The sequence below is a fragment of the Myxine glutinosa genome, chromosome 13, assembly GCF_964187855.1.
Source record: "Myxine glutinosa chromosome 13, kmMyxGlut1.1, whole genome shotgun sequence".
Lineage (NCBI taxonomy): Eukaryota > Metazoa > Chordata > Myxini > Myxiniformes > Myxinidae > Myxine > Myxine glutinosa.
The window spans coordinates 58,404,662-58,420,977 of NC_136273.1; the positions used below are offsets into that span (position 1 = coordinate 58,404,662).

At 51.0% G+C, this 16,316-nt stretch overlaps 1 protein-coding gene across 1 annotated transcript in view; it reads left to right on the forward strand.

The window, feature by feature from the left end:
* The window catches only part of PAQR9 (progestin and adipoQ receptor family member 9), a 47,759-nt gene that overhangs the window by 27,568 nt on the left and 3,875 nt on the right, over positions 1–16,316 (forward strand). The window contains exon 2 of the mRNA XM_078767551.1: positions 7,067–7,303. Within this exon, the coding sequence (XP_078623677.1) occupies positions 7,069–7,303 (235 nt within the window). The 5' untranslated portion in view covers positions 7,067–7,068. The remainder of the gene's footprint in view (positions 1–7,066; positions 7,304–16,316) is intronic.

Below are 16,316 nucleotides of genomic sequence, written 5' to 3' on the forward strand. Positions count from 1 at the left end.
TACACTGATATTTACACTACGATCCAGGACCTGTTCTTTGAGGAACACATGCAGATGTTATGCATAGAGAGAGCACGCATGCCAGCATCGATACACCAACCCACGAGTGCCCTGTGGCCCTACGGCCTTTAATAATGTGCAGAGCACCCCGTCCAAGCACCAAAAGCACCACCCCATTATGTACAGTCAGCACCATCCGGTGCACCAATAAAGTGTTCAATAAAAAAGGCACAATCAAGTGTCCATGGTCACCGGTGGTGTCGCAGCCGGCCGATGTTCTGCCGCTGGTCTTGCCTTCATGGAGTGCACTTGGCCTTCTGGCTTCTTTAAAAATAAAGAAAGGCGCCAACCGCGTCCATTTATAAATTGTGGCCGTCAGGGGGGCCAACTAAAAGTGGTTCACCTGTATGGCATAGGTGCCACGTTGACCCAGAGGTCCATCAATGGGTGGTGCTTGACCGCCAAAGAACTGCGGTCCATTGTGGGCGGCCACCAAAATTGCGGTCCATATGGTGTATCGATCCAGGCAGCAAGCAGCGAAAGTACAGGCCCACAACTGCGGAGCCAGCACCTCTCTCTCCTCTCTCTCTGCCCCAAAGCCAGATCCTCGGAGGTGGGAGACAAAAGAAAACAAGTGAGTAAGGTGGTAAGGGTGCAAAAGTGCATGCAATATAAGGTAATGCACACTGGGGGCACATGGGAACCAGGTGAGACAGGTACGTTCCTACCGTACGCCCCCCCCCCCCACCAGGTAACCTACATTGCCCCTCCCTTACCCCTTACTGTATCCACAAAACACAACACTACCCATAAACATCTACTTTACACATCAACAAACGTCCCTACTGTCTTCCCCGTTCCTCCCATAAACCAAATTCGTCTTCTCTCCCTCCTAACCAATCAAATTTGCCATTTCCAACTCTCATCAACATTTGCCATCTCCAACTCAACATCAAAATCTGCCATCACCAATTCATCATCAGTCCCTCCTAAGGAGGGAGAGATGGAATCACCCCAATGTCTCATCCACGTCGTGATGCGTCTCACAAATCCAACAGCAATTCTCATTTCCTGCAACACAGAACAAAGGAACACAGGTGTGGAGTCATCATCATCACCTCAGGTAAGTGGCTGCATATGGTGCGACAGGTTCATCAATCCTAACTATTTCCTAAATGACTTTAACAACTTTACATTACCCGGGGTCTTTCCCTGCCAATCCATTGGCCAACTTACACTATGGGTTCTAAAAACCAATTCCCATTGACCAAACTGTGGTGCTTCTCAAGTTGGGGTCTCACTCCCCCGATTCATCACTCAGTGCCCCCGCAAAATTTCGGTGGCTGGGTCATGTGACGCTCCCAGCTGGTCCGCCCACCTGCACACCTCCACCACTGTTGTTGCCTACCGAGCTCACCTGCTCCTCACCCTAACCTAACTAACTGGGGAAGGCCCTCTCGCACTCTCACCCCCTCAGTGCCCTCTCTGGCACGGGCTGCCCGATCCACACCCGGGATCCTCAGGCACCCACTGACACTAACGGCTCCCAGAGCCCACCTGCGGCCTCACCTGGCCGACATCTAACAGTGGCGGAGTGCCCAACCATTCACACTCATACTAACAGGCCACACGACCAGCCAATTTCACCACACCAATGCACCCATCCACAATACCATTCTGCAACCGCACCACAAATGCCAATATCCAACCACAATTTACCTATACCTTCTAACTATTCTTTAAACTACCCTCCCCGGGTACTCGTGAAAAGGGGTCCACTCTTCCCCCATCCACACCTTCGCACCATGCACACAACTCCGTACCACTTACTCCAACTCTCTCCACACCACTCATTCTCTGCTCCATATATTCCACACACCTGTACTTGCACACCTGTGCTCTCATACTTGGTGCCGCCTGCACCCTTCGCTCCCCCAAGCGCATTCGCGCTGATCCACAACACTCACTACTCATACACTGCTCCACACACCTGTCCAGTTCTCACACAGCATCATCTCATCTAACTACTCCCCTCTGAAACTTGCGCTTCCCAGTCGTCCCTTTAAACTATTGCGCTCCCTCGTCATTATCATCCACTTTAATCTACCTGCGTCCCCTCTACAGGTATCCTTCACTATCTAGACCTTAACGTTACCTAATGTCCTCTTCTAGGGCCCTACACACAATATCCTAACCCACCCGGGCTAGTTTTCACTGCCATACACCCCATAATCTATAGCGCATTTGCCCCATGTTTGTGAGGGATGACAGAGTTGCCATCCCACCACATCGGGCATCTCCCACTACCAATTTTGCACATCAAATTTCAACAAATCAAAAATTTGCCAATCACTACCCATCATCTGCCAATCATTACTGCCAATCCTTTGCCAATCATCAAATTTTGTTTTTCTAATTTCGGGGCCAAAACACTATCCTCGTCATTACAGTCTACTTACTAATGCCTCTCGGTGCGCCAATTCACTTCTAAAGCTCGGCTTCGTACAGCCAAGCCATGAATGCGGGTTGTTTGGTGCCAGCGGCTGGATACGTCCCGCATTCGGTGCAGGGAAGGAGGTTTACCCGGGCCGAGGTCCCACGCACCATCTCGGCACAGAGCCATCCCATGGCCCGATCTCGACCTGCCGGAATGCCTCAACAAAAAGTGGTCGCCATGACGACCCTTCCTATCGCGCTGCCCGCTCCGCCTAGTGGAGCACGGACGCGGCCGTTCAAAGCGAGGCCCAGCGTGGATCGCGTACGGCGGTCCTTTCGAACCCGCCGTGGCTCGGATCCCCGCTGGTTCTCGCGGCACGCGAAGCCCGGCACGCACCGAGGGCCCGATTCGGCTAAAAGTCGCTCTAACCGCTAACCCGGTTACCGTCGATGCCTCACCTGCATGCTTACACGCATACGCTACCCCTTTCTTGCTCATACCTCCAGCTGTTCCCATGCTCCTCGTACCTTTCCTTACACACCTCGGTACACTCATTCCGCTCTCAGACTTGGTCACACACCTGACCACCGAACACTTTGGCACACATTCGTTGGTCGCACACCTCACCAACACACCTCTTCGCGCCCCGTCCTCGGTCACCTCCTCTGTGACAATCACAGGTGTGCTTTCACTCGCACACCCAACCACGTGCCTCACGACCAACTCAAGTGTGCATTCCCACACACGCTCTACCATTCCAGGTGTGCATCCTTCCATTCCAGGTGTACATCCTCGCTCACCTGTCACAACCAACTCACGCTCCGTGTTACTCTTACTACTCTCACCTCCACTCTTGGCAGCGCACTCACCCTTACTCTCGACAGCACACTCTTTCCTCATGCACCCGTCCGTTACACACCTTTCTCGCGCACATTCTCCCGTCACACCCTCTGTAACACTCACCACAGGCGTGCATTCTTCATTACTTTTGACAGCGCACTCTTTCCCCATGCAACTGTCCGTCACACATCTTTCTCGCGCACCCTCTCCCGTTACATCCTCTGTAACACTCACCACAGGCGTGCATTCTCCCTTTACACCCTCCGTAACACTCCTCACTACGCGCTTCCATGTGCTCCCTCGCACACGCGCTACGACCGACTCACTCTCGACAGCACCCTCACTCCTTGGCACGCACTTTTTCCTCACACACCCCAGAGTCGGACTTTCTCGCACACCTCCTTTTTCGCACACCAGACCTGTCGCACACTTCACCAACGGCCTCTCACGAACACCCGGGTCCATCTCGACCCCCAAGCCTATTAAATCACCTGGCGCATCATACGCACGACCATATTGGTCACCACTTACACCGGGTCCTCTTTCTCTTCGCTTCTCCTCCATCACCTGCGAATCCCTCATCCGGTTAATGAGCACATCATCACGATCCGAACACAGACTTTGGACCAATTCTTTTACTTCCTCCTTTATCTCTTTCTTATCCTCTCTCCGTCGCTTCTTAATTTCGCTCACCCCTTCTTCCACTTCTTCTAATTTCTGCTTCACCTCCTTCATCTCCTCGTGCACCCCCTTAAGTTCTTCCTCTAACTCCACCTTATTTTTTTCTATGTGCTCCCGCACCTCCCGCTCTTTAACCTCCATCACCTCTACCACCTTGTTCATTTTCCTCGTCAGGTCCTCATGTACCGTCTGACACTCTTTTTTAATTACCCCTACGTCCTTTTTCATCTCCTTCTGTGTCGATTTTAAACCCTCTATTACCGCTGTGTTCTTCTTTACCTGGTCCCCCAACTCCTTTTGTCCCACTGTCAGTTGTTCTACTCCCAGCGTCAACTCCTCTATACCACCTTGCAATTTTACAGTCCCCTTTCTCACCTCCTTCTCCATGCGCTCCTTACAGTGCCTCACCTCCTCGCGCACTCCTCCGACCTCCTCACTCACACCTCTTCTGATCTCCTCTCCCATCACTTGCATCTCCTGCCCAGATGCCACCCTCATCTGCTCCATTTCCTCCCTGTGAGCATCCAATTTAGTTTCTACCCCCATTCTGACCCCCTCTATCTGCTGCCCCATTTGTTTAACTTCCCTTTCCGCTTGGTCCCTCATGTCCCTCAATTTGCCTTCCATACTGTTTTCTAACCCCTCTAACCCATTTTTCACTCCCTCTATCTGATTCTCCTGGGCAGCCATTCTATTTTCCACCCCCATTAACCCCTCCTGTATTTCCCCTAATCTATTGTCTAATCCCTCTATTCTACTCCCTAACCCTCCGATCTGGGCCCCCATCCTTTGTTCTAACCGTTGGCTATTGGCCCCCATGTCCTCCCTCAATTTCTCGCTATTGGACCCCATGTCCTCCCTCAATTTCTCGCTATTGGACCCCATTACCCCCATTTGCTCACTCTGAGCCTCTATACTGTTTTTCAAACCTCCAATTTGGTCTCCCATTTGTCCCATAAGGGCCCTCATTTGCAGGAAAAAAAGGTTCAAATCCACCAACGGCGCTGCTACGGTCGCGGGCGCGGTTGCCGTAGCCATGTGCGAGGCGCCATTTTGCGCGCCCGTAACCTCGTGCGCGAGGGCGCCATTTTGCGAACCTGCCGCCCTCACTGCTTCGCTCTCCTCATGTCCCTCAATTTGGTCCTGGATCGACCCTGCCTCACTCTGCTCTACCGGAACCCAGCCGTCTTGATCTGCCATAGCGCGACTTTCAAAATTCGGGGTTTTTTTTTTGTAAAACAAAACAATTTCCAACTGCTTGTAATTTTGAGCGCGTTAAGCGCGCTTCGGGTCCAATCTCACTTCCTGACACCAATTGTTACGGACACGGCTAAAGATGTTGCTTGACCGAGCGGAATGGCCGCCGTGTTCGCACAGTTTACCCGATTACCCCCAACTCACCCGATTCCACTCGAACGTTGGCCAAATCGCGCTACGCTAAATCAATGATGGAAAGGACACAACGACTGGGATAAATGAAACGACGCAAGGGGTACAGTTCTCAAGACCTCCGGAGGAGGATATAATTAGTGGTGGAGAAAAGGGGTAGATTACAAGGTAGAGTGAGGTAAAAGACACAGAAGAGATGGGCACTTAGTTACAGTCTTATCTTATCCCCGACAGACCACAGACAAACGGAACAAGACCGACTTACACAGGGATTGATGGCAGGGAAGGACAGGTCGGTTGATAGCACAAGGTGCACCTTGGCTCGGGGACAGGATCAAGCACGGTCCAAAAGATGCAGGGAGGCCTCACAGCGCTCGGAGGTGGCGTCTTTCTTCTCCAAGCTCAGCGCGCATCTGACGTCACCTCCCTCTTCCTGCGCATGCTCAGCTGGGAGTCACACGCCCTCGGCTGGTTGGCTCCGCCCCAGATGGGACCGGTCCGCCGCTTCTATTGGGTGCGGGGGTTACCGGGCTCCGCCCTTGACGAGGAGCTGATAGCGAGCCCCTACGTGGTAACCCCGTCGAGCACATGTTTGATGGCGGCTCGTGGGGAAGGCCTGGTGCCCTCCCAACACCCCCTACCAACCAAGCCGGAGTGAGGACGCGCACTCCCCGCGCCGCCGCCATTGTTGTTGTTGTTCTTGTTGCTGAACCGTGAGGAAGAGCTGCGGGGAGGTATTGGGAGGTCCTAAACTTCCTAACGGTGCCATACAATCACATTCTGGTGCAACGAAGAGTCAGAATTAATGGAAACGAATCCTTAACTGACATAGACTAAGAATAACTAGCAAGATGTCCTATAGTTGTCTACGTGAGATGCGGTGGACCTGGATGCGACATTTAATGGGGGAAATAGGGGGAGGTCGGGTCTACAGAGTGTTGTTTACAGAAAATGGGACTAGGGAATGGGGGATTGGGGATAGTTGGGAAGTATTGAGGAAATAGGGGAATATTTACAAGCGGATATGGATGGATGCAAATCCCATATCCGCAACAATATGTTCCCAGTTTAATGTCGCTCAATTCCTCATCTCTGCAAGTTCATGGTTTGAACTACAGTAGACAAGGTAGTGCATTTTGAAGAGAAAGCACTACCAAGACAGATAAAGGGAAGGTAAAAGAACGCCAAAGAACACCAAAAAGAATGCCAAATAACACATTTATACAAATAAGAGCAAAGTATCTTGTGGGGAGACCGTACAAAGTGCATCATTTATAGTCCAGGTTTCCTTAAACTTTTGAACAGTGTTACTATATTCTGCCGCCTTGTACTCCGAAATAATGCGTGAGCGTATTTCGCCCTTCAGACATATAGAACTGTGTTCCACCACATCTTTCTCAATTTTTGCCTTCCTGGTTTTATATATTGCCATTTCCCCACAGGCTAAAACAAAGTTAACAAGGAGATCCCGTGACTTGCTTAGTTTCTTTACCGGGTGCCCGATGATAAAAAGTAGTAGTAGTAGTAGTAGTAATAGTAGTAGTTGTTGTAGTAGTAGTTGTAGTAGTAATAGTAGTAGTAATAATAGTAGTAGTAGTAGTAGTAATAGTATTAGTCGTGATCTTTTACTTTGGAGGTAAAAGTCTGCATTAACTTGTTGCAATTCATTCACTTATAACAGTTATGAGTATAATTGCATCAACTTTAATCCTCCTCCAGATATGGCCACGTTACGACGTCATCGCTCTGAACTGCTTCTCTCCAAGGAGATTCCATTTGCTGCAACAGAATATTTCATCACGTCTGGATACAGAGCGCTTGGTTCGTCACCACGTGACTGCATTCGTTCAGCTTTCATGCTCACCAATGAAACTTTGAACTTCTGGACGCACTTTGGACCTTTGCTCTTGTGTCTCGCCAAGTTTGCGTCCCTTCTCAGCACACACGGTGGCCGTGGTGAGATGGATATGATCCACAATCTGAACTATAACCCCATCAAAAATGATCCTCGAATATAGTAAAGCGCGGCGTACTGGAAGTACCCGCCCACACATACACACAGAGATTAATGGAATTATAGATAGATGACAATCACACGCAAAATGGTGAATTAAAGTCACACTTGCACTGGTAAGACCAATGTATGCCAACAATATATGGAATATAATTTTATTATACGCCTCGACTCCAAATGTATCGGCAAATAGTTATGTGTATATCCAGGTAGGGGAATGTCTCCAAATTCATTCCAGACAATATTATACACAACACATCAACCTTCATCAAGGTGGTAATTCAAGAATAAAATGCGGCATTCTGTTTCGCACTTGCAAAAAGACTGAGCACGTCACCCCGAACATCCCACATTTGCATCTCGTATTGCAAGTGTCACACCCGCACACAGTTAATGATTCGTCCGACAGCTGTCTGTGACATTTAGATGGTAATAAAAGTCCATCCATTTCATCCCATTTGCGGTGTTGTAGCCACTAGCAAGTTGCCCATGCCCGCACAGGATTCCAAACGGGGTAGAGATGGACACGGCAAAAATGCAAATGGCGTCTTCTGTCATTGGGCCGGCAATCTGGGAGCAACGATTCGCATTTATTGCCACGTCTGATGCAATTTAAATGCTCTAATGGCGGCGAGGTTCTCCATTTGAAACTGTTTGTTCGATATATGTAGCTTTTCGATGCCTTGGGTCAGTTATAAAAATTTGTATCGGTGGGTGTCATAGCCAGTGACTAATTGCAAATTTACATTAGGATTATGAAAGGGAGTAAGTGCATCCCTCGTCGCAAACAATACTCGGCATATATGTGCTTTGACCGAGCTTGATGTTAGTGGCAGTTCAACAAGAGCTTTGTTTAACCTTGTGTGATGTATATACTGTATATATATATATATATATGTGTATATATATATATATTGTTACAGACGTGGCTTAGATGTTAGTTTACCGAGCGGTTTTGGTATGACCACGTCTGCACAAGTTACCGATTATACTCGACGTTGACGAAGCCGCGCCACGCTGGCTCAATAAGAAAAAGAAGACACCCGGCTGGATTACAATAACACAATACGACACCAATGTTTCGATTCTCAAGTATATTCGTACGGAAAAGGTTAGATTACAGGGGCTAGAGGTATATTACAGGAAGACAGGCACTTAGACACACTCTTATATTAACCCCGGACAGACGACAGACACACGGGACAACGGCTGACTCACACGGGGGTTTGATGGCTAGGAAAGGCAGGATCGATGGCTCCAGGTCCTCCTGGGCTCGGGGCAGGGTACAGTACGGTCCGGTCCGGTCCAAAGATGCGGAAGGTTGCACAGCGCTCGAGGTGGTAACGTTCTTTCACCAGCTAGGGGCGCATCTGACTCAGCGCTCGCAGGTGGCTTTCCTTCTCCAAGCTGGGTGCGCATCTGACTCAGCGCTCGCAGGTGGCTTTCCTTCTCCAAGCTGGGTGCGCATCTGACTCAGCGCTCGCAGGTGGCTTTCCTTCTCCAAGCTGGGTGCGCATCTCACGTCACATCCGGCGCGGGGCCGCGTATATCCGGCGGGGAGTGACACGCCCTCGGCTCGTTAGCGCCGCCCCAGATGGCATCGGCCCATGGCTTCTCATTGGGTGCGGGGGTTACCGGCTCCGCCCTTGACGAGGGGCCGACAGGGAGCCCCTTCGTGGTAACCCCGTGGAGCGCGTGGTCAATGGTGGCTAACCGAGCCGGAAGGAGGACGCCCACTCCCCATGCCGTCACCGCGCCGCCCCCCTCTTTTGTTGTTGTTGTTGTAGTTGGCGCTTCTTCATGGGGAAGAGATGCGGAGAGGTATGGGGAGGTCCTAAACTTCCTAACAGGTGCCATATAATCACATTCTGGTGCAACGAAGAGTCATAATTAATGGAAACAAGTCCTTAACTGACATAGATTAAGAATAACTAGCAAGATGTCCTATAATTGTCTACGTGTGGTGCGGGGGACCTGGGCACGACATTTAATGGGGGGATGAAGGGGAAGATCGGCTCTAATGGGTGTTGTTTACAGACAATGGGACTAGGGAATGGGGTAAGGGAGAGTTGGGGAGTATCGGAGAAAATAGGGGAATATTTACAAGCGGATATGGAGGCCAAATTCCATATTCGCAACATTGCACCCTTCTCTACCCTCGGGGCGTCCCGACCCGATAAATTTTTACCTACTTTAGTGTGGCACGCAATGTAGTTCCCTCTACTATTAACTCTACCCTGAGTGCGACAGTTTTACTGATATTCACAAATGAGTAAATATGTCCCCCTGCGACGTTGCACCCTTCTCCTCACAGAAACACACCCACAGGATAACCGAATCCGGAAAGAATTCTCAAACTAAACATACAGCCGGTAGGGAGCATTATTTACAAGACTACGCTGCTATTTACACTACGATCCAGGACCTGTTTTTGGAGGAACACATGCAGATGTTATGCATAGAGAGAGAGCACGCATGCCAGCATCGATACACCAACCCACGAGTGCTCTGTGGCCTACGGCCTTTAATGACGTGCAGAGCACCCTTTCCCAGCACGAAAAGCACCACCCCATCACACAGTGAGCACCATCCGGTGCACCAATAAAGTGTTTATGAATCATTGTGTGGTGTCGCAGCCGGCCGATGTTCTGCCGCTGGTCTTGCCTTCGTGTGGTGCACTTGGCCTTCTTGCCTCTTTCAAAAAATAAAGAAAGGCGCCAACCGCGTCCATTTCTGTATTTTGGCCTTCAGTGGTGTCAACTATAAGTGGTTCACCTGTATGGCATAGGTGCCACGTTGACCCATAGGTCCATCCACGGGTGGTGCTCGGCCACATAAGAACTGCGGTCCATTGTGGGTGGCCACAAACATTGCGGTCCATATGGTGTATCGATCCAGGCAGCAAGCAGCGAAAGTGCAGGCCCACAACTGCGAAGCCAGCACCTCTCTCTCCTCTCACTCTCTGCCCCAAAGCCAGATCCTCGGAGGTGGGAGACAAAAGAAGAAGACAAGTGAGTAAGGGGGATAAGGGCGCAAAAGTGCACGCAATGTAAGGTCATGCACACTGGGGGCACATGGGAACCAGGTGAGACAGGTACGTTCCTACCGTACGCCCCCCCCCCCACCAGGTAACCTACATGGCCCCTCCCTTACCCCTTACTGTATCCACAAAACACAACACTACCCATAAACATCTACTTTACAAATCAACAAACATCCCTACTGTCTTCCCCGTTCCTCCCATAAACCAAATTCGTCTTCTCTCCCTCCTAACCAATCAAATTTGCCATTTTCAACTCTCATCAAAATTTGCCATCTCCAACTCAACATCATAATTTGCCATTACCAATTCATCATCAGTCCCTCCTAGGGAGGGAGAGCTGGAATCACCCCAATGTCTCATCCACGTCGTGATGCGTCTCACAAATCCACACAGCGATTCATCTCCTGCAACAAAACAAAGAAAACACAGGTGTGGAGTCATCATCATCACCACAGGTAAGTGGCTGCGTATGGTGCGACAGGTTCATCAATCCTAACTATCTCCTAAATGACTTTAACAACTTTACACTACCCGGGGTCTTTCTCCGGCCAAACCATTGGCCCTCTTACGCTATGGGTTCTAAAAACCAATTCCCATTGGCCAAACTGTGGTGCTCTTCAATTTGGGGTCTCACTCCCCCGATTCATCTCCCGGTGCCCTCGTACAATTTCTGGGCTGCGACGTGTACCTCTCCCAGTGGGTCTACCCACCTGCACACCTCCACCACTGCAGTTGCCTCCGAGCTTACCTGCTCCTTACCCTAACCTAACTACCAGGGGAAGGCCCTCTGGCTCTCTCCCCACTCCGTGCCCTCTCTGGCACTGGGCTGCCCGATCCACACCCGGGATCCTCAGGCACCCACTCACAACTACCGGCTCCCAGAGCCCACCTGCGGCCTCACCTGGCCGACATCCTCACAGTGGTGGAGTGCCCAACCAACTACACACACTAACAGGCTACACGCCCAGCCATTTCCACAACACTAATGCACCCATTCACAACACCATTCTGCAACCGCACCACAAATGCCAATATCCAACCATAATTTACCTGCTCCCTCTACCTAACACTTACACTACCCGCCCCGGGTACTCGTGAAAGGGGGTCCACTCTTCCCCCATCCACACCTTCGCACCATGCACACCACTCCGTACCACTTACTCCAACTCTCTCCACACACCTGTACCTGCACACCTGTGTTCTCACACCTGGTGCCACCTGCACCCTTCTCTCCCCAAGCGCATTCGCGCTGATCCACAACACTCACTACTCATACACTGCTCCACACACCTGTCCAGTTGCACACCTGTGCAATCACACCTGTTCAATTCTCACACACACGGCATCATCTCAGCTAACTACTCCCTTCTGAAACTTGCGCTTCCCAGTCGTCCCTTTAAACTATTGCGCTCCCTCGTCATTATCATCCACTCTAATCTACCTGCGTCCCCACTACAGGTATCAGTCACTAACTAACCTTAACGTTACCTAATGTCATCTTCGCTAGATCCCTACACACCATATCCTAACCCACCCGGGCTAGTTTTCACTGCCATACACCCCATAAGCTATTGCTCCTTTGCCCCCCCATGGGAAGGATGGTGGATTTGCCATCCCCCCACATCGGGGGTCTCTCACTACCAATTTTGCACATCAAATTTCAACAAATCAAAAATTTGCCAATCACTGCCCATCATCTGCCAATCACTACTGCCAATCCCTTGCCAATCATCAAATTTTGTTTTTCTCTAATTTTGGGTCCAAAACACTAACCTCATCACCCAGTCGACTCACTAATACCTCTCGGTGCGCCAATCCCTGTCCAAAGCCCGGCTTCGTAAAGCCAAGCAATGGATGCTGGTTGTTTTGTGCCAGCGGCTGAATGCGTCCGGCACTCGGTGCAGGGACGGGGGCTTACCCGGGCCGAGATCCCACGCATCACCTCGGCGCGGAGCCATCCAATGTCCCGATCTCGACCTGCCGGCACGTCTCAACAAAACGTGGTCGCCATAACGACCCTTCCTATCGGGCCGCCCGCTCCGCCTATTGGAGCACAGACGTGGCCGTTCAAAGCGAGGCCCAGCGTGGATCGCGCACGGCGGTTCTTTCGAACCCGCCGTGGCTCGGATCCCCGCTGGTTCTCGCGGCACGCGAAGCCCGGCACGCACCGAGGGCCCGCTTCGGCTAAAAGTCGACCTGACCTTTAACCCGTGTAACGTCGATGCTTCACCTGCATGCTTACACCCCGCAGCCCGTTCCTTGCTCATACATGCAGCTGTGCCCATGCTCCTCGTACCCTTCCTTACACACCCAGGTACCCTCATTCCACTCACAGCCTTGGTCACACACCTGACCACCGAACACTTTGGCACACATTCGTCGCTCGCACACCTCACCAATACACCGCTTCGCGCCCCCTCCGCGGTCACCTCCTCTGTGACAATCACAGGTGTGCCCTCATTCGCACACCCAACCACGTGCCTCACCACCAACTCCAGCGTGCATTCCCACTCACGCTCTACCATTCCAGGTGTGCATCCTTCCATCCCAGGTGTACATCCTCGCTCACCTATCACAACTAACTCACGCTCCATGTCACTCTCACTACTTTCACCTCCATTCCTGACCGCGCACTCACCCTTACTCTTGACAGCACACTCTTTCTCCATGCACCTGTCCGTCACACACCTTTCTCGCGCACACTCTCCAGTTACACCCTCTGTAACACTCACCACAGGTGTGCATTCTTCCTTGCCTTTGACAGCGCACTCTTTCCCCATGCACCTGTCCGTCACACACCTTCCTCGCGCACACTCTCCCGTCACACCCTCTGTAACACTCACCACACCGCGCTTCCATGTGCTCCCTCGCACACACGCTACGACCGACTCACTTTCGCCAGCACCCTCACTCCTTGGCACGCACTTTTTCCTCACACACCCCAGAGTCGGACTTTCTTGCACACCTCCATTTTCGCACACCAGACCTGTCGCACACTTCACCAACGGCCTCTCACGAACACCCGGGTCTATCTCGACCCCCAAGCCTCTTAAATCCCCTGGCGCATCATACGCACGACCATATTGGTCACCACTTACACCGGGTCCTCTTCCTCTTCGCTTCTCCTCCATCACCTGCGAATCCCTCATCCGGTTAATGAGCACATCATCACGATCCAAACACAGACTTTGGACCAATTCTTTTATCTCCTCTTTTATCTCTTTGTTATCCCCTCTCCGTCGCTTCTTAATTTCGCTCACCCCCTCTTCCACTTCTTTCCGTGTCGCTTTCAACCCTCCTAATACCGCAGTGTTCCTTTGAACCTGCTCCACTAACTCCGTCTGTCCCACCGTCAGCTGCTCCACCTCCTGCGTCAGGTCCTCTATGCCCCCTTGTAACTTTACAGTCCCCTTTCTCACCTCCTTCTCCATGTGCTCCTTACAGTGCCTCACCTCCTCGCGCACTCCTCCGACCTCCTCACTCACACCTCTTCTAATCTCCTCTCCCTCTACCCCATTTTTCACTCCCTCTATCTGATTCTCCTGGGCAGCCATTCTATTTTCTACCCCCGTTAACCCATGTTTCACCTCTTTCATCCCGTTGTCTAACCCCTCAAAATTATTGTCTAACTTCCCAATTTTCTTGTCTAACTCCTCAAAATTATTGTCTAACTTCTCAATTTTCTTGTCTAACTCCTCAAAATTATTGTCTAACTTCTCACCGGTACCCCTCATTTGGCCCTCTAATCGCTCACCCTGAGCATCCATCCGGTTCCCCAACCGCTCACCCAATCGCTCAATCTGGCTCCCCATACTCATCTGTACAGCTGCCTGTAACTGCGCAATGAGGGCCTGCATGTCAATCGGCTGCATGTTAAAGCCCGCTGATACAGCCGGCTCGGCTACCGCACGCTCGTGCGAGGCGCCTTTTTGCGCGCCCGCTACTTCGTGCGTGACGGCGCTATTTTGCGAACCTGCCGCCCTCACTGCTTCGCTCTCCTCATGTCCCTCAATTTGGTCCTGGACCGACCCTGCTTCACTCTCCCCTACCGGACCCCAGCCGTCTTGATCCGCCATAGCGCGACTTGCAAAATTCGAGTTTCGTAAAACAAATCCAAATTTTTTTTTTTTTCGTTATAATTCCGTCGAGCGCAGTACGCGCTCCGAATCGATTTCCCTCCCAAAATTTGGGCCTAACTAATTTAGTCCCGGGTCCGAATTCCACTCCTCGACACCAATTGTTACAGACGTGGCTTAGATGTTAGTTTACCGAGCGGTTTTGGTATGACCACGTCTGCACAAGTTACCGATTATACTCGACGTTGACGAAGCCGCGCCACGCTGGCTCAATAAGAAAAAGAAGACACCCGGCTGGATTACAATAACACAATACGACACCAATGTTTCGATTCTCAAGTATATTCGTACGGAAAAGGTTAGATTACAGGGGCTAGAGGTATATTACAGGAAGACAGGCACTTAGACACACTCTTATATTAACCCCGGACAGACGACAGACACACGGGACAACGGCTGACTCACACGGGGGTTTGATGGCTAGGAAAGGCAGGATCGATGGCTCCAGGTCCTCCTGGGCTCGGGGCAGGGTACAGTACGGTCCGGTCCGGTCCAAAGATGCGGAAGGTTGCACAGCGCTCGAGGTGGTAACGTTCTTTCACCAGCTAGGGGCGCATCTGACTCAGCGCTCGCAGGTGGCTTTCCTTCTCCAAGCTGGGTGCGCATCTGACTCAGCGCTCGCAGGTGGCTTTCCTTCTCCAAGCTGGGTGCGCATCTGACTCAGCGCTCGCAGGTGGCTTTCCTTCTCCAAGCTGGGTGCGCATCTCACGTCACATCCGGCGCGGGGCCGCGTATATCCGGCGGGGAGTGACACGCCCTCGGCTCGTTAGCGCCGCCCCAGATGGCATCGGCCCATGGCTTCTCATTGGGTGCGGGGGTTACCGGCTCCGCCCTTGACGAGGGGCCGACAGGGAGCCCCTTCGTGGTAACCCCGTGGAGCGCGTGGTCAATGGTGGCTAACCGAGCCGGAAGGAGGACGCCCACTCCCCATGCCGTCACCGCGCCGCCCCCCTCTTTTGTTGTTGTTGTTGTAGTTGGCGCTTCTTCATGGGGAAGAGATGCGGAGAGGTATGGGGAGGTCCTAAACTTCCTAACAGGTGCCATATAATCACATTCTGGTGCAACGAAGAGTCATAATTAATGGAAACAAGTCCTTAACTGACATAGATTAAGAATAACTAGCAAGATGTCCTATAATTGTCTACGTGTGGTGCGGGGGACCTGGGCACGACATTTAATGGGGGGATGAAGGGGAAGATCGGCTCTAATGGGTGTTGTTTACAGACAATGGGACTAGGGAATGGGGTAAGGGAGAGTTGGGGAGTATCGGAGAAAATAGGGGAATATTTACAAGCGGATATGGAGGCCAAATTCCATATTCGCAACAATATATATATGTGTAATATATATGTGTATATATATAGATATATATATATATATATAGATATATATATATAGATATAGATATATATATATATATATATATATATATCGTTGAAAGTGACCAAACTCTTACCAGATATTTTTCAACATTATCAATGTCGTGCTCTTGGAGGGTGCCCGTTTCACCAAATTCTGCAAGGAAGTTTCCTGGTTCTGCTTTCGGTGCTGCATGTTTGGTTCCAATTTTGCTTAAAACAAACGTAATGTCCACCAAAAGATTGCAGAATGTAGGTCCAAGCTTTGTCAGCAGATGGTGCAAATGACTTTATCGATGTTTGTTCCAAATACCAAACTTTGGATTTGAAAGTGGATGCATATCTCAGCATTATAAGTGACTATCCATGATGGCGCCCAATCTGATTACGCAGTTCACATGGGGACATGAGCCGATGG